At 43.0% G+C, this 26,277-nt stretch overlaps 1 protein-coding gene across 4 annotated transcripts in view; it reads left to right on the top strand.

Moving 5' to 3' along the window:
* Positions 1-26,277, top strand: part of CadN (neural cadherin) — a 219,695-nt gene that overhangs the window by 27,552 nt on the left and 165,866 nt on the right. For all 4 annotated transcript variants that reach the window (XM_084589806.1, XM_084589804.1, XM_084589805.1 and 1 more), the window contains exons 4-15: positions 19-265; positions 1,383-1,599; positions 4,899-5,010; positions 5,823-6,215; positions 8,746-8,984; positions 9,954-10,079; positions 12,271-12,450; positions 12,683-12,841; positions 14,457-14,647; positions 15,326-15,515; positions 21,519-21,701; positions 23,492-23,678. In XM_084589806.1, the coding sequence (XP_084445932.1) occupies positions 19-265; positions 1,383-1,599; positions 4,899-5,010; positions 5,823-6,215; positions 8,746-8,984; positions 9,954-10,079; positions 12,271-12,450; positions 12,683-12,841; positions 14,457-14,647; positions 15,326-15,515; positions 21,519-21,701; positions 23,492-23,678 (2,424 nt within the window). The remainder of the gene's footprint in view (positions 1-18; positions 266-1,382; positions 1,600-4,898; positions 5,011-5,822; positions 6,216-8,745; positions 8,985-9,953; positions 10,080-12,270; positions 12,451-12,682; positions 12,842-14,456; positions 14,648-15,325; positions 15,516-21,518; positions 21,702-23,491; positions 23,679-26,277) is intronic.

The following is a 26,277-nucleotide window of genomic DNA, read 5'->3' as shown; positions in this document are numbered from 1 at the left end:
ATTCTGGTGGCTATGCAGGTGGCAACAGGTTTGACGTGGACGCGCACTCGGGTGAGGTGGTGACTTTGGGTTCAGCGCCATTCATGCTGGACAAGGAGTATGTGCTGTATGTCAAGGCTGAAGATCTGAATGGCCAAGTAGGAGATCGACAGCACCAGTCAACGCGTGAGGAACGCCTCTCAGTGGTTGGTGGCAAACGCCAGCCTCAGTTTTATGTGCCCTTCTATGAAGCGGTCATTCCAGAGAACCAGAAAAAAGACTCCGAGTGAGTTTTCAAGCTTTTCTTTACAATTGATGGTGGCTGTTTGGGCAGTTTAATTGGGCTCTGTGTTGCTGATTGTACAGTACTGTAACTAAAGTGTGAGCATTGCTCATTCTAACAAAATGTCCTCAGCTGTTGTGATATGGCACAGCAGAAAAGGCTCGTGATTTTCTTGAGTTAAGGTAAAACTGACACTGTGCCGTTTGAAAATGCTGCAGGTTAGTCATTTTTTAAACGACTTTTCTCGTGCTGTTAAGACGCAGGAACAAATACAAAGGTGCATAGTGTGCATGCATGCTGTTGGGCGATACAGCCAAGATATTGTAAAAGGAGCTCGAGATTAGTTTGAGGACTCCTGGCGGCTTTCGTTGAACACTACCATTGAGCTTATTTCTGTCTGGACTAAGCATCCTATTTGAAGATGGCACGATACTTGTGTATTTCATTTCTTGGGACATTTATCGGTTGTGTTTTGCTTAAATTTAATGTGTTGATAACTATACTCCATTTCACACTTGGCATGCATTGTTGCCTGAGCCATGCAAGTAGTGTGCCCACAAGAGCACTCTGCCACATATCGCTTGCATATTTCAAAGTCTCAGGTAGTTTTCTGACAAAAACATTGAGTGTTGTAGAATAGTGTTGAACTACTGGGTGTAGATGAAGTCGGAGTAAATGGTCATGCCATCTGTGTGTCACTTTTACATCTTGAAGCCTTGATGAGGGCCTAGACAAAAGTTGGTAAAAATTAAATTGAATATCTGGGCATTGGCAGTCATGGTACTTAAACTTTGTTACAATAAAGGATACTCATCTGTAGTTAACCTTAGCCAGAGGATGCAACCAGGCGATATGATAAAAGCTCAATTGCTAGTAGCGCTGTGTCCTGTCTTCCTGCACTAGTCTCCCGGCTCTTCAAGGGTGCCGAGATTAAGGAGTAACATGACTTGTCAAGGTGATTCCATATCTGCGTCATCAAAAATAAAGAAGTTCCCTCCTTGAAATCTCATAATTCTTCTTGAATTTCAGGATAAATTTTTGTTTTCAAACTCTCTGTGAGTCATTATTCCTGAAATTGCATCTGGAGTCCACTTTTTTTGTTTTTTCTGGATTAATTCAGTATCATCGAGGTGAAGGCCAAATCTTTTGCCGATCGGGAGATCCGGTACACTCTGCGGGCCCAGGGCAAGGGAGCTGGTACCTTCAACATCGGACCTACCAGCGGAGTAGTGAAGTTGGCCAAAGAGCTGGACTATGAAGATCTGCGGCAGCCAAAATCCTACTCTCTCATTGTCACTGCAACCGAAGATTCTGGTGGCTTTTCAACCTCTGTGGAGGTGAACATGTTTGGCATAGACTTTTGGGAACATTTTTTTGCCATTTTATTAATAAGCTCTTCTTTTGCATTCTTTTGTTGAAATTCTGAATGTGTTCACATATAATAAAGGATTGCACGCAAAAGCATAGTTCATTTGGCCAGTAGCATAAGCATACTTATGGCATTCAGCCTGAATGCATGTATATTGTACATGCTCACTTGAGTGGATGATCATTTTGCATGGAAGACATAGAAAGTAGGTTTGAACAATGAAGCTGGTAGTTTTCTTTTATTAAACAGAATGGACTAGCAAACAGGAAAAAATGCGAAATTGTAGCATGTCTATGTATTTTATGGTTCTTGAAGAATGGTCAAGATAATGAAAATTTTCTTTATGCTTACCTTTGGTCAGCCTTATTGTTGATGCACTTGTGTCTTGCGGGGTGAAAGTGTTGCATCAGCTCCAGTGGCTTCACCTAACAAGAGCACATCGAAGTTACGACTGCAGCACCACTGATCCGAGGAAGCACAGGCTTCAGGCGTAGTTCATCCTGCTTTGCTAGACGATCACTCTCTTGATTTGTCCATGGTGGTAGGCTGTCTACGAAATTTAGTTTGGTTTTTATTGCTCTTGAATAAATCTAAACTTTACTACTTTCACTTTACCTCAATTGCAGAATGTTGTGGCACATCTTTGCCTTATGTTACCAGACTCGAATGCTTTCCCTTTCTTATTTCTCATGACGCGCATACTTAAGGCACACATTTTATGCTTAGTTGCCTAAGTTGTAATTTCCTTGTAATTTCTTTGTAATAGAGGGCTCATGGGACATTTGTTTTGTTAGTTCCTGTAAATCTTGTATTTGAACCATTATGGTGGTTAGCTTGCTCTTTTACACGTCTGGCTTTCGTCCCACACTTGTTCTGGGAAATGGGCTGTAGGCAATAGCGAGAATTGAGAAAACAAGTGGTTCTTAGGCAGTTAGCTACACCATGTGTAATGCAGGTTCATGCTCGGCACACATCTCCTGTGGTTAGGGGTAAACAAGCAAAAATGGTTTATTGTGCCTGTGTGCTTGCATATCTGTGTGCACACTTGTATGCATGACACTAGGGAAGCATGTGCACACGAATCTATTATTGAGGACTAAGTGGTTGGGCTGGATCATGGCAATGTTTGCTTTCATTATAGGTTTACTGGTTTACCCATTGGTTTTAAATGTGCCAAATGCTTGGGAGCAGTGAAACTAGAAAATTTTTATTAAGTAAAATTGGCATTTATGATCTGCCTTTGCAGTGCAGTGCACTGCTTTTCAAATTGGGCTGTTTCAAATTGCTGCTTTGTTGCCAAACAATGGTAAAGTTGAAAGCAGTATTTTAATGCTCATAATCTAACATTTAAAGCAATCGAGCAATAAATAGTAGGGGTGTGTGTCTATTTGAAGATGTCAAATAGCAAATTGAATATCCATATACAATCAGCCCTGTTATAACGAAGTCGACGAGAATGGGAAATGACTTTGCTACATCCGCTATTTTGCTATATCTGGACTCTGAGAAAAAAAAAAAAAAAAATTGTCGCCGACCGAAAATTCCGATCCCCTGATTTTTCACACATTATTTGTACTTATGCATGGCACCATGGCAGTGCTCCGTAAAACTAATGGATATGAGTGCTTTAAATTTTGGATGCATCGTGACTGATTACTCAATTTTTCAGGCTTCATTCGCATTCACTACAGCACCGTTGTCAATAGCTAAGCCTCCATATAATATGTATAGCGGAATGTCATTAATTCATTCCGCTATACAGTCGAAAATGTGATCAAATAAATTGAGCTAGAAAGGAGCCGATTAGATTTTGGGCAAATATCTTCCACGTGTTTGTTTGCAGTGCGACGCAGTAGCAGTGGCTCCTCTTCAGAGATGGTCCCACCATTTTTTGAGGATGCTTCACCGCATGGACTGTGAGGACTGTGCAGTGAAGCATCTTCAAAACGAGACAGTTCAGCGAACTCATTGGGGCAGGCACGCTTTTGTGTTTGTACTTCATCTAGTGAAGCCCGCACGTTCGCCAACCGCATGTGGCAGCAGCACAGCCATCGGATGCTGGTTGCTGTAAACACTGTAAACACTGCACACAAAACTGCTGACCCCCTTTTTTCCCATGTGCCCATCGGAAGTCTTATGTAAAGTAATTTTTCTATAAAATTGGAATTTTCGCGCACTTTCACGGTCTTTTGAGAGTCCGAAAGATCAGTCGTCGACTATGAGCAAATTGATTTATTGCTGCTGAAAAAAATATGTGTACATTCTTCGTGCATGTTTCGTGAGCACGGACTTCAGGATCGCGACTTCCGTGTCGTCCAAATGATAATGCAAATTTTTTTCCGAACTCCCCAGGAACATTCATAGAGTGTCAGTTGCTGCGGTGGTCGTCATTAACAATCAGTGTGTGCAGGGTGAGAAGGGTTTAGCGCACCACACGATCCATATGTGTGACACCATTTGTAATGCTCACACACTGCCTTTAACAGGATGACGCGCCAAGGCTTAAGGAAGTTAGCAATCTTGCCTTAATGCCCTATCTGAGAGGCCATGGCTCATACGGCAAGTCTTGAAATGTGCCTCTAGTTTATTTTTTTTCGTCATTATTGAGAAAAGGTAATTCTTTATTTGCTTAACTTGACTCTCACATAGTTAATGCACTAAATTTTTATTGCAGCCCCTTAATGGAATGTAGCGTCTTTTAACAGCTGTAGCTTTAACTCTACAAGTTAGCACCATACCTTACTGCCACCGCTGGCACTTCAGTTTTCCACACTGTTGTTTATTTTCTATGATTATTCATAAAAGCAGTAAATATTAGTCTAAATATTTCAGTTGGCAGAGGAGCTGCACCACTCATATTCGATTCAGTAGTGGAAGTATGCTATCGGTATTTGATTTGGTTTGGAAAAAGTGCTCCTAAATAGACTTGCTCTTAATCCGGTACAAATTGGTATTTGACAATGCGCTTAGTCACTATTATAGACTTCAGTTGTGGTTATTACATCACGGTTAGAAAAGCTTGGTCAACAGGGTGAGGGAAAGTTTGGTGAAGTCAGGGAATTTCAGTGCACAAGTGTCCTGAACAACCTGTGAAAGCAGAGTTGTAACATTGATGGCATACCAGCATTTAATTTGCTTCATTGGGGGGTGCATGCTTTTATTTGTCATGTTTGTTACTGTAAATGCACTTTGTTGTTCATTTAAGGTCTCTAGTGTCATTTTATTGAAATTTTTTATTCTTGTATCGTTTTTTTTTTTCTTTTTCAGCTAACAATTAAAGTAACTGATGTGAATGACAATGCTCCTCGATTTGAGCTGCCAGATTACCAAGCTCATAATGTTGATGAGGACATAGCAGTGGGAACATCCATCCTTCAAGGTGAGGTGCCACTTGAATCACTTTATCCTTCTAAGGAAATGTTTAGTTATGTTTAAGGCCCATTTGATTTATTCAAACTGTAAACACTGATGTTGTGAAGTCTCAGTGTTTGTTTTAAATCATGCATTGGGTCTTGAGGTCATGAAAGGATAGTACTTGGAACTGTGCTCTTGGTTGAAATTTTGCATCTAAGAACTAGGTAGACATGTAATCAGTGGGTTGTAGTCTTGGGTTGGGCAACAGTTGGAGGCTCACAAAGGTCAGTGGCAGTGGTGGGAATGCAGTTTAATTACCGCGACAGCCACAACATGATTTTTTTTGATGATGCCCTTGTATGGTATCATGTTAGGGACCTCTGTGCAGTTGATAAACCTTTTTGATAGACTTAACTACCCTAAGTGTGTGATGACAATGGACAAATAGTGCTTAGCTAGCAGGCGTTAAGGATCATGGGCATCGGCAGGATTTTGTTTTTGGTGAGGGAGAATGGAGGGTGCGCAGGTGCTTGTTTTGCACCCCCTTGCCGACACCCATGGCGAGGATATAATGCTTCCAGGTCTAGAGAGGTGTTTAACTAGCGGAGCAGTGCCTCAAATTGCACAGCTGCACTGCTAATCAAACACGTTCACTGGGGCTTCACTTAGCTGCTTGGTGTACTTAGTTAATACTTAGTTAATTCTTGTCTATGAGAGGGTGTAACTTATACTCAACAACCACATAGGGATGCCTTGCATGTCAAGACCTTTTTCAATTAAAACTGAACTTCAAAAACTGAATTTGCCATACTTATCGTTTTCTTTTTCCTCTTGCAGTGTCAGCAACTGATATGGACACTGGCCGTAATGCTGAGCTTACTTACTCGCTCGACAAAGAAGATTTTACCATCGACAGCCGGGGTGTCGTGTACTCCAATCGGCGGCTTGATGCTGATGTGAACAACACATATGTCCTGACAGTGCGGGCTACAGATCGTGGGGAGCCACCACTTACAGGCACAGCCACAATTCGCATATACACGGAAAACAAGAACGATGAGGCACCGAAGTTCAGCCAGGACGTTTATACACCAAACGTGGATGAAAACGCTGGGCCCAGCACTCTCGTGACCACTGTGGTAGCCAGTGACAAGGATGGCGATAACATCCTCTTTGGATTTGTCAACAGTGGCACCACCTCTGGCATGTTCCAGATTGAAGAAAGGACAGGTAATTTCCACTACATACTTAAAATTGTGGCTTAGGTGCCTACAAGGAAATCTCGTTGATACGGTTCTTATTGAGAAATCTTAATATCCAAAACACCTTAAAAGGATGCCAATAATTCATACTTGGCACAGAACTTACTTTTTTACCATGCTTTAAATGACCTTTCATTTTAGGCTGGTCTTTAAGTTCTGAATGTCCAGAGGCAAGCTTCTCTGAAACACGTAGAAAATAATTCCTGTTTCAATGCTTAGCTTTATCTCTTGGCTTTGTACTCTAAAACCACGAAGAGAGTCTGAAACTTCGTGCCTTGCCAACTTCGCTGTGAGCTCACTCCAGCAGGAACACGGGGAGATATTGGCCAGTTGTTATGGATGCACTGGGGCATCTTCGCAGGTTGCCAATGTCAGTGCTGCAATTTGTGACAACCAGGTCTTAAACTGGAAAACCCGTTATGAAAAAGTAAATTCTCAATGACAGAAGGGGGGGGGGGGGTCATTATGGGGGCAAACAGACTGATACCTCAGCCACCAGTGATACTGTTACTTGGATGGCTACTATTAACCCCGCTATCACTTTCCGTTGCCCACTAGCGGGGAAATTCGAAACCATGCAAGCTTTTCATGTTCTTGCGATCATATTCTCCGAGCCCTTTCAAAAATTACAGTTGTATTAGCTGTGTGAAAATACACTGCCTCTACAAGGTGTTGGCCGGGAATGAAAAAAAAAAAAATTATTGTATTATACTGAAAAGTTGTATCATATCAAGGAGATTTCACTGTGTCTGATTGTTTTTTGTTGTGTTATTTGGATATTGAGACTTTTGTCCGCAAGGTGGTTATGTGACTTCACTTTTACATTAATAAAGTGATGCTAGGGGTGATGGGTTGTCGATGGGAACATGCAGCATTATCAACACGGGGACTTGTGTGTAAGGATTGCAGCCTTAGAAAATTGCTGCAGCTTCCATTATATTGCTTTCATCTCAAAATGTAGTGCACAACCTTTCACTGCATAGCCATGCCAAGTCGTACATGAGTCTGATTCATAAGCTTATGATTCTTCCATGTGCCCTGTTCTTTGTGGCTGCGTTGGTGTAAAGAGTGAAGGAATAATTTGTTAATTACGGGACTTTATTCCTGTAGGGATGAAATTTGTTGTGCCTTGGCTAAAGCTGATTGATGAAGGTGAACTTATGAAGGAAAATTGAGACATTCAGTGCTACAAATGCTGATGATGTAAGATGTAGAGTATAATCTACACCCACTTTAATCGCAGCATTGCAGTTCAGAAATGCAGTGGAGCTCTTATTATGAAATGTAATACGTCACCCAATAATAGCCAAAACACAAGGACACGAAATTAAATTCTTTTGGGTACCAAGTCATCTAGGAATCGGTGGTAATGAGAAAGCTGATATATGTGCCGCAGCCATTCAGGACGCAAAGCAGAAAAAGTGAATTTCACATAAAGATATAATAAAGTTTGTAACCGAGAGCAAAATGCCAGGATACATGGGACAGGTAGTAAGCAACAAACCACACCTTGTGAAGGCAGTAGTAGAGGAATAGAAATCGTGTAATTGCCAAGAATGTTTCATTGAAGTAACTTTATGTCCTTCATTGCGGTCACCACTCACCACATCCTATTCACATGTAGAAAACTTACTCAAAGAGCAGCATGTCCTTCAAGTTTATAACGAACGCACCCCATTACACCCTGGCTTACTTTTAGGCGAAAAGCCACTCATTGAGATTTTTTTTTCTTTAAAGCAGCTATACTGGTTTAAAGAACTTTCAAATCATGTTCGTCAAGCATGACATTTTAAACCTTGCATTACTTGCCTATGTATCATAAAAAGCAACACACTGATTTTGTGGATTGTTGTATGTCCTTTAGAGCAGGGGCTCTCAACATGGATTCCGCAGAACCCTTTGTTTCTTTGGGGTGCTGTTTGGGATTTTCTGAGCACTTAAATCCATGTATGCCTCAAGCTCCACCTTGGGACTAAACACACTCATTGATCATTGCACAATCATTAATTTAATGTGGCCATTTCTTGAGGTACCATGCATCTCCAAGCGGTCTTTTTACTGCACATCAGGCATCTAGGGATAGAGGCCAGGACATGGATTCTTTAGCAATTTTTAAAGCAATTGGTGTTCCCCAGTATTGAAATGTTTAAGAGCCCCAGTCATAGAGAACTTTTTCAGTTATATATTACGATTTGATGCTTATGAAATTTGTAGATTGTACCGTTGTGTACTTGCTCCATTACTGTGTAATTGTGCTCTGGCTTGAGCATTTTCTCATAAGAGTTGCCTGATGTTCTTGCACATAAATGGCGCTAAGGAAGTCTCTTGATACCTTGTACATTGCTGAAATTTTTGCCTTTATGTTGGTAGCAAAGCACTTCGATTGTAGCTGCCTTGTCATGTTCCATGATTTCTCTCTGGGTTTCTAGAGCACAGGCACAGTTTTCAAGTACTTGGGTGGAAACACAGTGATGCATGTATCTTTTATCTCACAACAGGTGTAATCAGACTCATCAATGGCCCCATCCACCTGGACAAGGACAAGTATGAGTTGAATGTGACAGCTCGAGATGATGGTGCCTGCTGTCGAAATGGAGCTCTAACGCCTCATACAAGCACAGCCCTAGTAGTTGTGTTCATAACGGATGTTAATGACAACAAGCCCGTGTTTGAGGAATGCCAGACCTACACGCCTAAGGTAGAAGAGGGTGCACAAAGTGGCACCTCGGTCATCAAGGTACGTTTGTCCATCTGCTTCAGGGCTGCCCTTTTTATTTGACCTCCTGGCTTTCATTAAGATTAAAGAACAGTGCAGTACAGTCGAACCCGGGTATATAAATTACTGCATATATCGAACTCCCTAAATACCCCTTTGAAAATGCCATACAAAAGTATAACAGTGTTTTCATTTATCGAAATCCCGTTCAGAGGAATACTTGATATATCAAACTGCGCGCCATGCTTCTGCAAGGGGCGCTTCACCTAATGGTGCTCCTGCAATGGACCCTTTGCAAAACTCTGAAAGCCAGCTTCTCTGAGCTTCTCTGCACAGAAAATACCCCTTCACCATGGTGTTCAAACCTGTTTCTGGAGCAGAAATTAGGCGGGAGAAGTCTGTTGTGACAATAATGGCCACTTCCATTTTCTGCACCCCTCTGTCTTGTTCTGCTGCCGCAGTTATGGGATTAAGAGCCCCTCCGTGAGCAAGGGCCATTCATACTGCCTCCCTCTCCCCTACCTGCTCCTGGTTTTCAATAGGGAAGGAATTTTGCTTGCCAGATTTGTGCATGACATCAGGCTTGACATAAAAGTATTCTGCGCTGCACCCAACTTCTGCCCCCAAAACAAGTTTGGCCGCCATGGTGAAGGGGTTTTGCTGTGCAGAGAAGCTGACTTCCAGAGTTTTGCAAAGGGTCCATCACTTATCGCACATGGAGCTCGGTCAGCTTAGAGGCGCCTTGGGCATCTGCTGTGAGCGCTAATGCTGTAAAACCGCTTGACGAGGTGAACATAGAGTCCGCTTGAAAAAGGCGGTCGGTCTGGCATGCTTGTGTTCAATGCACATATCGTAACTATCAGTGTATTGTAACTACTTATGCCCACTTGTTCTGGCTTTTTTTTTTTGTCTGTGTGTGTACAGTGATTGTTGGTGATAAGATGAGTCTTAGCTTCATTTGCTTGTTGGTGCTTGGAAATTCTTTTTCAGGTGAAAGCAAGAGATCTTGACAAAGGACACAATGGTCAAGTGCGCTACTCCATTGTCCAGCAGCCTAATCAGAAAGGAACGAAGTTCAGTGTTGATGAAATCACTGGTGAAATCAGAACAAACAAGGTAAAAATTTTCGAGAGTGTATTTGCGTCCATTTGTCTTCTGTATTTTTTTTTTGCATTTTTTAAAGAGGTATTGAAATTAGCCATTTCCAAATAAACTAGAACTAGAATGGCACATAAACTGCAGAAAATTGCAGAAGACAGCAAAAGGTTTAAGTATACAAGATCTCTAGACATATGACTTGTTTTGTAAGTCACCATCTGATTTCTCAGACTTGTTGAGACCAGTTATTGGTCCAAATAATAGATTGTAATTTTTTTTTTAATTTTTTAACCGTTTCACTTGTAAATGACATTGTTAGCTTGTATTTAAATTTTCCTCATGCTTTGATCATTCATTCACTGCACCCTGTGCCTTTAATAATGGGTGGTGGGGCTGTGAGTCATGTCACGAATGTGCCATGAAATTATTTTTGGCTAGTGCACTGCTATGCAAGCCCCTAACCACCCTATTTGAACAGTGCTTTATACGAGGTGAGTACATATTTGTTTTTTTGGGCAGTCCAGACCAAGAGTGGGAACTTGTAGGAAGAAATGAGGAGAAACAAACAAGGGCCTTCCCCCTTGTGGCTTGCTGCATCATTCGAACCATGGCATTTTCGCTTTCTCATTATCAGTGTGACCACACGGATATCGCGCATTCCTTGTGGCTTATTTGAATGGGAATGAAGAGCTTGACATTAACTTGAATGGCAACACTGAACAGATTGTCTAGCCTATTCAGAGCTCAAGGCAGACAGTCTCTTTAAATAAGAACTCGACCTCTATGTTCTTAGTATCTTTTTCAATTGTTCTGCCAAAATTATTCTATTCTGTTACCGGCTGTTTGTTTCCTGGGCGACTAACATGTTTAGTGTTGACCTTAGACCTGCTTCTTCTCACTTTTCATTATAACTAATGCAACTACCTCTTTCTATCGCTTTCATCTTCATTTCTTGTTTAAATAGCTCCCACTGCTCCCCAATGCTACTGTTGGGTCGCTGCTCTATTTCTTTTATCTTCTCTATTATAGTTTTACTTAAAATTTCTTCATATAAAAGTTTAGAATTTAACTTCCAGAGTTCCCTGTGAAAATGTTTGCTTTGATTTCTTATTGAATCCATTTAAATTTAGATATCGCTCTTTATCGCATGAAAGATATTGAGCATCAGGTGGTTATGGCAGCAATGCTGTTACATTTTTCTAGTACATATGAGAGAACTTACATTTAACTTTCACATCCATAAGTAAGCTACCGGCTGATAAGAAAGCTATATGCTTCAGTTGTCGTTCGTGTGTTACATGGATTTTCGTCCCCAGTAGTACACACTCCTATGAGGTGCGTCATAGTTCAATAGTCTGAAATGTCACACTAGTCAGAAATATTGGAGTCCGAAAAATCTGTTAGTGACTCTACTGCCTTATCCATATAATGCTGCCAGCTCTGTTTGAGCTTGCCTTGTGGACCACGATTGGCTTTCGATTAATTTATGGGGTGCAACGTCCCAAATCGACTCAGCCTATGAGAGATGCCTATTGGCTTTTCTTTCTAACACAAAGGTTTTTGCAGCATGCCATGTATCGGCAATGCAGAGCTGCACAGGCACATTTAGGAATGTGCAGTATCTGCCTCTATGCCCTCATGTTGCTACAATGTTTGGCTACCTAAGACAAACTATGTGTCAGAATAAATTTATAGTTTTAAATAATATTTTAATTATTATTAATTAGCTTTTTATTGAAACCTTGTTTATTTACACTCATTCTTTTACTACATGGTAATTAGACCATGATTCATATTTAAGAAAATGTGCGTACTCAGTTCTTTTATAACATAGAGAAGAGAAATTTCAAAAAAAGTTTCTTGGCTTTGACCATGCTTAGTGAATACTTTTGACAGCATTTACATAACCATAGCCCATTTTTGTACTTGTCAACAATGACAAAACAAGAACTGCTGAAGATAGCATTGCAAAACTTTGACTATTTGATGCGGTTTCAAGCTAGTCTGCCAAATTTCATCACTGTAATTTGAAAATGAAGAATGCTTGCTCATATTCTCTTCTAATCCATTTTAAGAGTGTGGTGCAAGTGTTTGAAGATTTAGAGAAAGGGAAGGGGCCAGAGCAAATGCATTTGTTCACAGTACATTCCTTGGAGAGCAGAGAGAAAAGGCATTTTCGTCATGTTCATTCACTTTTTTCTCTTTACAGGTTTTTGACCGTGAAGGGGATGATGGTCGTTTTGTGAGTGTCACTGTAAAAGCAACTGACCGTGGCAGCCCACCACTGGAAGGAGTCTGTTCCTTCAAAGTGGAAATTACCGATATCAATGACAACCCACCCCTGTTTGACAGGCAGGAGTACAGGGAGAATGTCAAGCAAGACACCCAGGTAAGTTTTATTTCGGATAGTTCTCTCTGGATCCTAATTCTAACATGCTACAGACATGCATAGTAGCAGTATGTACCATATTGCTGGAGGTGTCCTTATTCTCATGTTCTTTTATTGTGAGCACTTGTATTGGTTGCATTTTTCTTTTTGAAGTACATTTTATATAAAGTACTACTTGTATGTTTTGCCACTTATTAATCAACAATAACTTATGTAAACTATTGTTTTCTAGGTTGGGATTCATATCCTGCGGGTGTCTGCTTCGGACGAAGACGCAGATAACAATGGTGCCATTGTCTACAATTTGACTGCACCATATGACCCTGAGCATTTGGCATATTTCTCCATCAACCCGGACTCTGGTTGGATTAGTCTGCAGAAGGCCCTTGACGTTAGTACCTCATGAAAGATTTTTTTGGCATGACATGCCGATCCTGGTACATCAGATACTATCAAGCACTACATTACAACGTTACCGCTCTCACTGCCACCTATGGCAGTGAGAGCTGCCTGCTTCGAGTAGTGTAAGAGAGGTCGACTTACAACGTGCAGATCGGCAGCACGGCAAGCAACGAGAAACAGCTTGAAGAAGCGAAAATCTACTCCCATCCCTCCTAATTCCCTAATTACCGGCCCAGAGCCATCCCTTCAATAAAATAAAGGCTTTATTCATTAATTCTCTATAATTGGGGAAAAATATGGTGCTCACACTAACTACTTTATATGTTGACCTTAACTGGCAGGCAATTTGCATTTTTACTTGGTCCTCCTGCTGGATAATTTTCATTTTGTGGTGAAATAGCTTGCTTGAAAAGGGAAGAAATGAAAGTAAGCTTCATGCACAACATCTGCCGTACGTCTTAGGCCACAGGTTTGCTTTTAGCCTTGTGAGGAAGAATTCAAGACGGCCTCCAAGCCATATATTTATGTAAAGCAAGGGGCACCCTTGTCCTAGCCTTTCAAGGCCGTTTACTCCTCAGTGGTGCCGTGAGTGCTCCACTGTGCAGCTTATAACAAGCCATGGAAGACTGTGCACTTGGCAGTCGCACAAAGAGTTCTTTGCACTAATTGTGATGTTGTAGGTTATGCCTAGGGCTGCATTATTGCCAAGTTTTGCGACTGACTTGTTGGAAGGAATAAATCTGTAATGTTACAACATTTTATATAGTAAAAGCTCCCTAGTTCGAACTTCACTGGACTGGGAAAAAGTTCGAATTAACGAATGGCTTCAAATAAACAGACAAGAACCATTTGCATTATGGTAAATTTATTGAATTTTCGCTCATAATGAACGCGCCCCCCCCCCCCCCCCCCCCGCGCGCGCGCGCCCCCCGCTTTTGCCACTGAGCGTTTGAAGAAAACGAACCGTTAGTCGTCATTAGGGTATCCTTCTGTATTGCGCTGTTTCAGCTTACAGCGCATTTTCGGCACTGCAGCAAGATGCTGCACAGGGATAGCATCACGGTGTATCATTTGACATTAGCTCTTAAGGTGGGGAGGGTGGTTGAGTTGGCAGAGTGCCAGCAGCCTCGACAGGAATGCCTGCGTCGAGGTGACGCTTGAGCAGACACTGGGCTAGCTTCCCGTGGCATCCACGAAACGACTTGTATGAGGCAGTATTTCTGCGATAACAGAACGGTCCCACCGAAATAAAACAGAGGTACGATGTCATGGGCTGCCTTAACAGTGCACTAAACAATAAATGAGGATTCCTCTGTCAGCTTCACCACAAGGCTGGTTAACCAGCCAAAAGGTCTCATTTTGAGACGCCTTGCATTTGTGTATTTTGGCCTGAAAAAATGTTTTGGTTATAGTTCTGTACCACTTATAGTACCTATGCTCTGGTAACAGATTGTCATGGTGAACTGATCATTACAAAATTTTTTAAATTTTTCAAAAATTTATTTTGAACATTTTGTAGATTTGCTCAGCGGAAATGTTATGCCATAAACCTGGTGACATGACACGGCAAATTTTATAGCTCTTTGACTGCTCTTTTGTTTCAGCGTGACCAGTATCAGCTGCGAGCCATTGCACTGGACAAGGGTGTGCCCCAGCACCAGGCAACGGTGGAAGTGATCATTGATGTCGTTGACAGAGCCAATAATCCACCAATATGGGATCAACCTGTGTATGGTCCAATATTTATCAAGGAGAACCTTGAAGTGGGGACCCGTGTCATTGCTATTAAAGCCAGGTGAGTGTTTTTGGTCTGATTAAATTATTAGACAGGATTTCAGCCTTGCAACATACTTTATAAAGATCTTGACATCTTTGTCCGACTGTCATTGTCATTACGTTGTCCTGTCTTTGCGCTGTTTCATGCAAGTAAACTTGTTTGGTTGCTTTCTTTAGTTCCACAACTGTGTTGCAGAGGTAAAGAGCACAAGCATAGTGGTGCTCTTTCTTAATATGAATGTGCTTATACTGTTCTTGGCATGTGCTAACAATGAAGTTTGTTCATTGAAGAACTTCTTGCTTTGGCCCACTCAAGAGTTAGGTCTCTGCTGCATGCTCTAACTAGCTCTTATTTTCTCACTGCAGGCGAATTTAGAATGCTTCTTGCAAATACAGTTGATCCTGGATTTATCAAACTCTGAGATTACAGTAATTTTATAAAGGCTTTCTGTTCCCTGCCCCAGTCCTATAGAAACCTATGTATTTGTGATCTCTATGTAACTAAGTGGCCGAGGGAGAGAACATTGAAATAATGACTTCACCTCATTGACCGCCTAGTCTTTTTGCTTCATATTTTAAGAACACAGAGGTAAATTGTGTCAGATTTCCTCATTAATTAATGACCAAGAACGATGAATGCCGAAACAAAATTCGCAGTACAGTTGCTTTAGAAACAAACCCTTGGCATTTATTTCAGGTCCGGAATCCCAGAGAATCCCGATGTGTTCTACACATTGATGAAAGGAAGCACAGAACAGACCAACAAGAAGGACACTTTCTACTTGAACCAAAAGCTTGAGAATCACCAAACAGTGGCAGAGCTGGTGGTCAATTATCCTCTGGACTATGAACGTATCCAGCAGTACAATCTTACCGTTCGTGTTGAGGTGGGTATATTCCTATTGCTTATACGATTTCACACGTGGTCAGCCAAGACTGCTGTGGCAGCCCGCGCCTGGACAGCAGTGCATAGTGATGTGGTCTTGTATGACACGTCATATGGTGCAACCTCTTCGTGTACAAAGGCTTTGATTTGTTGAATAAAAGGAGTGTCTTTAGAAGGAGTGCCAATGTGGAAAGGGTATCGTCGCAGACACTGGGTTGCCATGTAGGAGCGCGCTTCTTGCGGAGTTCATGGTAGCTCTGGCGAAGCTTAATGACTTCATTGATGATGGGAGGGTATTTTGCTTGAAGCATCTGCAATGGGTCTTTGGCAGTGTCCTTGAGCATGTGATGGATCTTATCCACACGGGCATGAGGGGGTTAACGCACTTGCAGAGGTCAGTAATGTCCTCAGTGTAACTGGCAAAAGGTCTCTTAGGTGCGTTGAGTGTGATTGTGTAAAAGTTGTTCGGCACAAATCTTGCGCACTGCAGGGTGGCCGAACACTCCGTGAAATTCCTCCTACATACGGACCAAAATGGCAGGTCAGCCTCATGGTTGCTAAATGAGAGGTTCACCATGTCCCTCAGATAAAAGATGGCATTACTCAGCTTGAATGAGTCGTCCCATTTGCCATAGCTGCTGACTCATTCGTATGACAACTAATCACTGACATCTGGGTCGGCCGTGCCATGAGGCAAGGGTCGCACTGCTGCAGGACACCAGAACAAAACATTGTGGTTGAGACGGGCACAAGTGTTGAGGTGGTCTTACCTAGCATAGCAGTAACAGGGGGCTGCATACAGCTTTGGTGTTCCTGGATAGGTCGGGATGAACCTGATACCTCCATGTAAGAGAGATTGAGCTGATGCGGCAGATCTTACAATGGAGTGTCAGACATAGTCAGCACCAACTAAGCTGCCAACATTTTTGTCTTCAGGCATAGTGTCGCACTGGCACATTCTCTTGGTGAGAGCGGTGACAGTTAGCACACTACAGCAGTAACATTGGCGTGCTTACCTTTTTTTGTAATATTTCTTTGTTGTATTGAACAAAACTTGAGGGGGTAGATGGGTCTAATGTTATTTATTTCCTGATTTTTATAAACCTCACAGAACTGTTTAGTTTTTTTTCTGCTGATTTCAAATATGCCAAAGTTTTCCTTCTAGTGCAATTAGTTATAGGGTAATACAACATTTTGGGTGAGTTGGTTGCATACATTCATTAGTACAGCGCAAAGATGTCACAGAACAAGAGGAGGACACAGCGCTGTTGTGTCCTCCTCTTGTTCTTTGCCGTCTTTGCGCTGTAATAATGAATATAGTTATAGGGGCATTAGAAAATTGTTGCTATTGTCTGCTCGAACAATAAGGAAAAAATTCACTCTAGAAATTTATTTTTTACTACACAGTTAGATACTATAAAGTGAAGGAATGCAATGTTGGAAGCAGTTCTGGTTGGTTTGGTTTGATTTGTGGGGATTTAACGTTCCAATGCGACTCAGGCTGTGAGAGACTCTGTAGTGGAGGACTCCGTTAATTTCTACCACCTGGGGTTCTTAAACGTGCACTGACAACGCACAGCACACGGGCGCCTTGCTTTTCGCCTCCACCGAAAAGTGGCCGCCGAGGCCGGGATTTGATCCTTGGGAACAGTAGTCGAGCGCCGTAACCATTGCGCCACGCCGGCAGGGTGGAAGCAGTTCTAAAATTGAGCTAATATATTAAGAGTTTTGGCACTCACAGCTATGTCAATTATATAAAAATTTGTGGATAAATTACAATAATTTTACAGGGGAAAATAAGGTTGGTTGGTTTGTTGGTTTGTGGGGTTTAACGTCCCAAAGCAACTCGGGCTATGAGAGACGCTGTAGTGGAGGACTCCGGAAATTTCGACCACCTGGGGTTCTTTAACGTGCACTGACATCGCACAGCACACGGACGCCTTGCTTTTTGCCTCCACCGAAAAGCTGCTGCCGAGGCCGGGATTCGATCCCGCGTCCTCGGGAACAGTAGTCGAGCATCGTAACCACTGCGCCACCCCGGCGGGGGGCAAAATAAGAAATGTGCTTCCAACATTGCATTCCATGAAAAATAAGAAACGTGCTTCCAGCATTGCATTCCATACACTATAGTATCTACCGGTATATTAGAAATTGATTTCCGATGAGCATTTTTCCCCATTGTTTGAGCAGACAGTAGCGGTAATTCTCTAATACCTCCAGAACTAGTACTTGCCCTTTAAGGTAATTTTTTGTATATTTGAAATTAGCAAAAAAAAAAAACAACTACAATTTATGTTCAGTTCAGTCGTGTCCAACTCTTCGTGACCCTATGGACCATGTCACGCCACGCTTCCCGGTCTCTCACTATCTTCCTAACATCACATAACTTCATCTGCAGTGCCTCGAGGATGCCATCTAACTATCGCTTTCGCTGCCTACCCCTTCTCCGGCGACTCTCAACCTTTCCCAACATCAAATCTTTCTCCAGCGACTCCTCTCTTCTCATCAGATGACCAAAGTAGCTGAGCTTTAACTTTAGAATTTGACCCTCCAATGAGCAGTCAGGGTTTATGGTCGACAATATCGACTGATTTGATCTTCTGGCAGTCCAAGGAACTCTCAAGAGTCTTCGCCAGCACCACAATTCAAACGCGGCAATTCTTCGGCGGTCAGCCTTTTTCACAGTCCAACTCTCGCATCCATACATCACAACTGGAAAGACCATAGCACGAGTTATACGGATCTTGGTTGGCAGACTAATGTCTCTGCTCTTTACTAGGTGGTCACGGCTAACCATTGCTCTCTTTCCCAGAAGCAGGCGTCTCCCAATTTCATGGCTGCAGTCTCCTTCCGAGGTAATCTTGGAGCCTAAGAAGAGAAAATCTGTCACAGCTTCCACTTCTTGTCCATTGATGCTCCAGGACTTGATAGGACAAGACGCCATGATCTTTGTCTTTTTAATGTTCAGTTTAAGCCCAAACTTTTCACCCTCTTCTTGTACGCACATCAAAAGTCTCCTGAGTTCCACTTCACTTTCTGCCATTAAAGTGGTGTCATCCGCATATCTAAGGTTGTTGATACGTTTTCCAGCAATCTTCACTCCAGCTGAAGACTCGTCCAGACCGGCCTTCCTCATGATGCACTCTGCATATAGGTTAAATGGGCAGGGCGACAGTATGCGATCGGAAACCAATCAGTAAGACCATGCCCAGTTCTGACTGTGGCCTCTTGTCCTTTATACAGGTTCCTGAGGAGACAGATGAGGTGAATTGGAACTCCCATCTCTTGGAGAGCTTGCCACAATCTGCTGTGATCTACGCAGTCAAACACTTTCGCATAATCAATAAAGCAGAAGTAGATGGGTTTCTGGAACTCTCTTGCTTTTTCCATAATCCAGCGAAGGTTGGCAATTTGGTCTCTAGTTCCTCTGCCCTTGCGAAACCCAGCTTGCACGTCCGGAAGCTCCCGATCCACATACTGCTGCAGCCTTCCTTGGAGGATTTTCAACATCACCTTGCTAGCATGCGAAATAAGCGCGATCGTGCGGTAGTTGGAACAATCTTTGGCACTGCCTTTCTTTGGAATGGGGATGTAAACTGACCTCCTCCAATCCTGTGGCTACTGCAGGGTTGTCCCAATCTTCTGACATAATGTATGCAGAATGTTAACAGTGTCATGGTTGAGGGTTTGAAGCAACTCAGCTGGAATGCCATCAGTTCCGCTAGCTTTGTTCTTAGCAAGGCTGGCTAAGGCCCATTCAACTTCACTCTTCAAGATGCCCGACTCGAGATCAGTAATCACAACCGTCTTATGTTGGGTTTGCACATTCGGGTCCTTCTTGTACAGTTCTTCTGTGTATTCCTGCCACCTCTTATTTATCTCTGAGGCTTCAGTGAAGTCCTTGCCTCGTTTGTCCTTTATCACGCCCAGCTTAGCACAGAAGCTTCCTTTGATATCTTTGATTGTCTTATACAGAGCTCTTGTGTTCCTTAATTGGCTGTTGTCCTCAACTGCTTGGCACTGTATGTTCAGGAAGGCATTCTTATCTCTCCTTGCTATTTTCTGAAAATCCGCATTGAGAACCTTGTATCTTTCTCTTTCCCCCATAACTTTTGCCATCCTCCTTTCCTCAGCTATTTGCAAAGCCTCTTCAGATAATCAGTTTGCTTTCTTGCATTGCTTTTGCTTTGGAACTACCTTAGTAGCAACTTGTTGTATTATATCACGAACATCAGTCCACATCTCTTCGGGCTCTCTGTCTTCTAGATCTAATTCTTGAAATCGATTCCTCACTTCCACAGCATATTCTAATAGAATTTGATCCAGATCATACCTGAAAGGCCTTCTAGTTTTCTGCGTTTTCCTCAATCGAAGCTTAATTTTGGCAACAAGAGGCTGATGATCGGTGCCACAATCGGCCCCAAACCTTGTTTTTACTGCTTGTATAGCGCTTCTCCATCTCTACCGGCAAAGAATATAATCGATCTGATTCCTGTACAGACCGTCCGGTGAAGTCCATGTGTACAGGCGCCTCTTGTGCTGTTGAAAATGGGTATTCGCTATGGTCAGGTTGTTTTCTTGACAAAACTCTACTAGCCTCTGCCCAGCTTCATTTGGCTCGCCAAGACCGAACTTGCCTATTATTCCGGATATTTCTTCACTCCCGACCTTAGCATTCCAGTCTCCTATGAGAAAAACGACGTCTGATGATGGGGTGCGGTCTAAAAGGCTTTGTAGGTCCGCATAAAATCTCTCAACGTCAGCTTCTTCAGCAGTAGTGGTCGGTGCATAGACTTGGATAACTGTTATGTTGAAAGGGTGACCTTGGATCCGAAGTGAAATCATTCGGTCATTTTTGGGGTTGTACTCTAGCACTGCTTTGCCCATTCTTCTGTTTACTATGAGAGCGACCCCATTCCTTCTCTTGGATTCGTGCCCACAATAAAAGACATAATGGTCGCCGGAGTTAAATTCTCCCATTCCGGTCCACTTGAGCTCGCTGATACCCAAGATATCAATGTTCACTCTGTCCATTTCTCGCTTGACGACATCCAGTTTACCTTGCGTCATAGATCTTGCATTCCATGTTGCTATGTGATATATCTCCTTGCAACATCGGACTTTCCGGTCGCTTCCCGACACATCCACAATTGAGCGTCCTTTTGGCTTTAGCCCAGCCGCTTCATTCGTCCTGGAGCTACTAGGAATCGCCCTATGTTCATCCCCAGTAACATGTGGGACGCCTTCCAACCTGGGGGGCTCATCTTCCGGCGCCATATCTTTAATGGTATCGTGACTGGCCATAGGGTTTTCATAGCAGGAAATACTGGAGTGGGTTGCCATTACCTTTTCCAGTGAATCACATGTTGTCAGAACTCTCTGCCGTGACCTGTTTATCTTGGGTGGCCCTACACAGCAGAGCTCACGACTTCATAGAGTTTCGCAAGCCCCTCCGCCACGACAAGGCAGTGATTCATGAAGGGGACAATTTATGAGGTCTCATCAAATTTGGGCAGTAAATAACAAAATTAGTTTTAAGACCCATGTCCCCTCATAAATGTTAACTGAGAATTCAAAGACATTTTGTAAAATGTAATTCACAGCCATTTTTCTTTATATTTGTATTTGATTTGCATTTCAAGATTTCAAAATTTGCACATCCTAGTAGTAAGCATTTTGTAAACTGTGGGAGCCATAAGATTGAGGCACTTCATACAGATTGAAATCTGTGGTCAAGCTTTGAAACTTCAATGTGCGTCCTTTGTTTACGTTTTTTTTTTTTTTTTCTGTCTCTCCAGATTGTAATGTCTAATGCAGCTTTGTGAGATGTGGGCCTATGCAGGGTGTGAGGGTCTCTGCTGGGATTTCTGTTTCATGTCATTTTGGGCACTTTACTGTCCCTGTTTTGTTTTGTCTTCTCAGCGTTTGCACTTTGATGGCTCTGTTGGGGTCTGTGCTGTTATGATTTTGCTACTGAATACTCATGATTTTTTCTTTCTACCAGAACAACGGCATCCAGCAATTGGCATCCGAGGCAACCGTCTACATAGTCCTTGAAGACGTCAATGATGAGATCCCTCTATTCATAGAGCGGGAGCAAGAGACAGTCCTGGAAGGTTTACCACCAGGCACCAAAGTGACTCAGGTCCAGGCTGTTGACAAAGATGGCACTTACCCGAATAACAAGGTGTGAACTCCAGCTATGCTCGCTTGTTGATTGGCTTGCTTGAGCTCAGTTGAGAACTGAGACATCCAGTGATGGTAGTCGGGAACATACATTTGTTATTTCATATTAGGAGCTTGTATTTGGAAACAGGTGCCTCAAGCTAGCTTAAGTTTAAATTTCAGAAATATCATTGTCTGATCTTTATGCAGAATTCTTCATATCAAAACGTTCTGAGCATTTTATTGATGGAAGCTGTTGGGGGGAAAATATGGTTGAGACTGCCGTTTTGTTCGTGGTTGGCTAGAAGTTATACATGCACATAAGTGAGCTGCGCCCAGGTTACAAAACTGCCCCTCATTTTTTTTTTTTTTCAAGCTTTGTCAATATAAGTGCAGTCGAGTCCACTTATGTTGACTGCATTTAACAAAAGCCTTCTTATTATCTATGAAGGTAGTTTTATTGCAGTGATGGAACTGAATCAGTCTCGTAACACATATTGCTGCGCCAGTTGTTTCAAACAGTGCGAGTTCGTCGTTTGTGCTGCATACTGCTGCAAAATAGTTTTGCTCACTTTTGCACCTCGTCTATGCTGTGGATACAGTGCATACAATCCATGAAACCGTCGGATTTGCTTTAGATGGGCTCACCTGGAATGTTTTTAGCATTATTTTTAGAGTTGTGCAAATATTATTGAAATTTTCGTATACGAATTGCATATGAATATCGGGGAAAAAAATTCCTTCGAATATCGAATATTCATCTGATCAGTGAAAAAGGAAATGCAAACTTAAGAATAGCAAACTTTGTTCATACTTTTTATTTTAAAATTTAGGGTATTTGGAAATAAAGTTAAACTAGAATCACACAGAAGCACACACACTACTTAAAAATTCAGTATGCATTTTGCCAGATTCCATAGACCATTTTTTTGTATAGGATAGACCTGCATTAAACCGGGTGGAGCTGTCATATCACTGGTGAATACAGTAAACTCTCATTAATTTGGCCTTCAAGGAATCAGAAAAAAAATGTCATTAACCAAAAGCTCGAACTCTCAAATGGGCCTGACAAAAACTACCAAGAGCCGTTTGTATCACAGTAATTTTATCTGATGAACACCTTTACAACAGTTGTCTGCAAATGAGATGAAACCCAAGTGAGAACAATGCTTTTTCTGAGAAATTTGTGGGAAGCCTCCTTGTATAGGAGTAAGAAGTGCTTTGCGGGCACTCTGCGAGTAGCGTTGTGCAAGGTTTGCGTGGGCCATCGTCATTGTGAAAGTTTACCTGAGCTGATGGAGATGCGCAACAGTGTGTCTAAAGTGTGATTTTCTGTTATGTTGAGTCAGTGAGAAATCAGCCAGATTTTCTCGTATTTGTCTTATCTGAAAATTCATCTCAACTGAGCTCAGCTTATTAGAAATTACTGTAAATTTAGTCTTGGGAGGATGGAACAGATTCGTACTACTTCTGCTGATACAGGAGATGCCTTTGGCATACACACATTCGCTTGACATGCTAGCTGGTAAAGCTGAATATTTAAAGAATTTACTTACTCTTTTCCTGTCGTGGTAACCTCATTGCAGGTCTTTTGAGAAGTAAGAGCCTTGCCATTACTTTCCTGGCATTACTTCTGTACTCATTAGTCCTGGTTGCTATACATCGTGTATGTGAGTAAGCCTAGCAAATTCTTGCCAGTGCAAGCACTTGCTTTCTTGCTATGCGGGCTCTGGCGAATCCTTTGATGACAGCTGTGCACTGGTAAACTGATACTGCAACTAAGGATGAGTGCTGGGTTGTGTTATGTTTCAGGTTTATTATGCCATAGAATCTCGAGATCATGGCGACAAGTACTTCTCCATTGATCGTGAGACTGGAGACATCTACACCAAGGTCGAGTTTGACAGGGAAGAGAAGATGGCCTACGCAATCCTGGTTCGGGCAGAGGATGGAGCTCCATCGGCTCGGCCTCATATGACAGACAACCGGCCTAACTCAGGTACGTGTCTGCTGGGTCCTTTCTTACGTCCTTCGGTGCTGGATTATCTTCTGCTGCAGCACTGCAGAACCACTGCAGAAGCCTCTTGAAATCCTTGAATATCCTTGATTTTCGAGAAAGTGTTGATAATGGAGCATGGTGACAGAAGCGAAATCAAAGCGCTGCTGGCAGCGAGCTAAGAACGCTCGCTTCACCCATGTGGGCAACAGCCGCTGCCTCCAGCGAAAGCGCGCTGCGCAAGTCGCCACCCCTGTAAAAACTGAATGAAGCACTACGTTGGCCAAATGAGGAAACAAATGTAAAGGAAAACAGAAGCAAAATTATCACAAACCAGATGAGTGTGTGCTTATCTCTAATGATGATAGGCACACTACCTGAGCTGGACCTTTTTCCACGCTCTTCGAAAGACGATCTCCTCAAGGTGACTCATTCGTGCAGTGTACTGCCAGTGTTATCGTGATGGTGCATATGTGAATGTGATGCCTTGGACAGGGGTAAAAGTGCTGCTCCATTTGCTCCATTCTGGTCTAAAAATGCTTGCCATGCTCCATCCTGCTCCAAAACGTAATATTGCTCTAAAACTGCTCTATACCAGCTGCCTTGATGTTCTGCCATCGAATAACACTGGAATGATGGCAGTACACTGGAATGATGGTGGTACACAGGTATAGCGCATTGTGCACTGTGCTTAATATGAACAAAAGTTTTTAAAGCTCTGGAGGCATGGAGCATAAAACTACTTTGTTTTTCAAACAAATTTAATATGACCCATCAGCGATTGGAGGTAGTTAATTGTGAAAAAATTATGGGGAACATTAACTCTTTCCCTACCGCGCCCATTGAGCATCGTTAGCCCGCTAACTATGAATTCACGAGCCGATTTTGAACCTTTCCGCGCCGCTCACGGACATGCTATGCCATCTAGAGTATAGTCGGATAACTGAAGTTTCGATTTTGATGCTGTTTATATTTTTCACGCGAGGCGGCTATTTTTGAACGTGCTCCGAACATGCGGCAGCGTCGGATTTGCACGCGAGAATCGCGCCATCCGCGCCGACGGCGCGCGCTTCGAAAAGTCGCAAATTTGACGACTGCGCGCGGTCTACGATCGATTTTATCAATTACCGAAGTAGTAGTGACTCTGAAGATGCTGCCAGTTAGCATCTGATTTCAGTTCCGACCCCGATGACGACGAAAAGTGGCCCGGAACACCGGCGGCCGCACTCCGGACGCACTAACGATGACTTCACGCGCGAATTTTGAAATTTTCTGCGTCTCTCACGGGCATGATGCGCTATCTAGCGTGTAGTCGGATAACTGAAGATTCGATTTCGATGCTGTTTATATTTTTCACGCGAGGCGGCTATTTTTGGACGCGCTCCGAACGGGCGTCGGTGTCGCACGCGAGAGAGGCGCCACCCGCACGCGAGAGCGGCGCCACCCGCGCCGACGACGCGCGCTTCGAAACGTCGCAAATTTGACGACTCCGCGCGGTCTACGATCAATTTTATTGATTTCCGAAGTAGTAGTGACTCTGAAGATGCTGCTAATTAGCATCAGATATCAGTTACGACCCCGTTGACGACGAAAATTGGCCCGGAACCCCGGCGGCCACATTCCGGACGCACTAACGATGACGTCGCGCGCGAATTTTGAATTTTCTGCGTCGCTCACGGGCACGATGCGCCATCTAGCTTGTAGGCGGATAAATGAAGCTTCGGTTTCGTTGTTGTTTAGTTTGTTTACCGCGAGGCGGCTATTTTTGAACGCGCTCCGAACACGCGGCCGCGTCGGAGTCACGCGCGAGAATGGCAGCACGGGCATCGACGACGCGCGCTTCGAAACGTCGTAAATCTGACGACTCCGCGCTGACTGCGACGGATTTTATCGACGATACAAGTAGCAGTGACTCTGAAGATGCTACAGTATCATCAGAATTCAGTTCTGACACCGACGACGATGGAAACCAGCCCGGAACATCGGCGGCCGCAGTCCGGTAGTTTCGTTTTTTTTTTGTTGGCCTTTATTGCATGTGTCTGCGACCGCTCTGTATGTTTTGTTTTTGCTATTGGTATCATTTATCTCTTTTCCAGGGTGTCAACATCATTTGGGCATGATACCTTGCCTCCCGCGCAGCAGAGTGTGATGTTCTGCCCAAGAAGGGAACCGGGCATACATTTTGGCATGGCGCTCCGCAGCGGCCCTCGTCGATTGCTTCGCGCGATTGACGTTTTCCGTCTGTTTTTTACGGCAGACGTTATTGGAACAATTTGTGAGAACACAAACAAGTATGCCTGGATGAAGATTTTGGACAAACCCACCTACAGTGAAGCCGACGGGTCATGGAAAGAGGTCACGCCAACAGAGATGATGACTTTCATTGGTCTGCTTCTCTACATGGGGATAGTAGAACTACCGCGGCTGCACCTGTACTGGAGCACATCTAGTCTTCTTTGTGGATTAATTCCCTCAAAGATAATGCCTAGAAAGCGATTCTGGGCTCTTCTTGGCATGCTCCACGTCTCTGAACCGGATTTGCAAACCCAAGGAAGAACATCAAAATTGGACAAAGTTTCATGGCTCCTAGCGCACATCAATG

This window comes from Amblyomma maculatum, chromosome 1 (genome assembly GCF_055883805.1).
Source record: "Amblyomma maculatum isolate TAMU_Amacu chromosome 1, ASM5588380v1, whole genome shotgun sequence".
In the NCBI taxonomy this organism is placed as follows: Eukaryota; Metazoa; Arthropoda; class Arachnida; order Ixodida; family Ixodidae; genus Amblyomma; species Amblyomma maculatum.
Note: the sequence above shows the minus strand (reverse complement) of the source record. Positions and strands in the feature narration are given on the sequence as shown.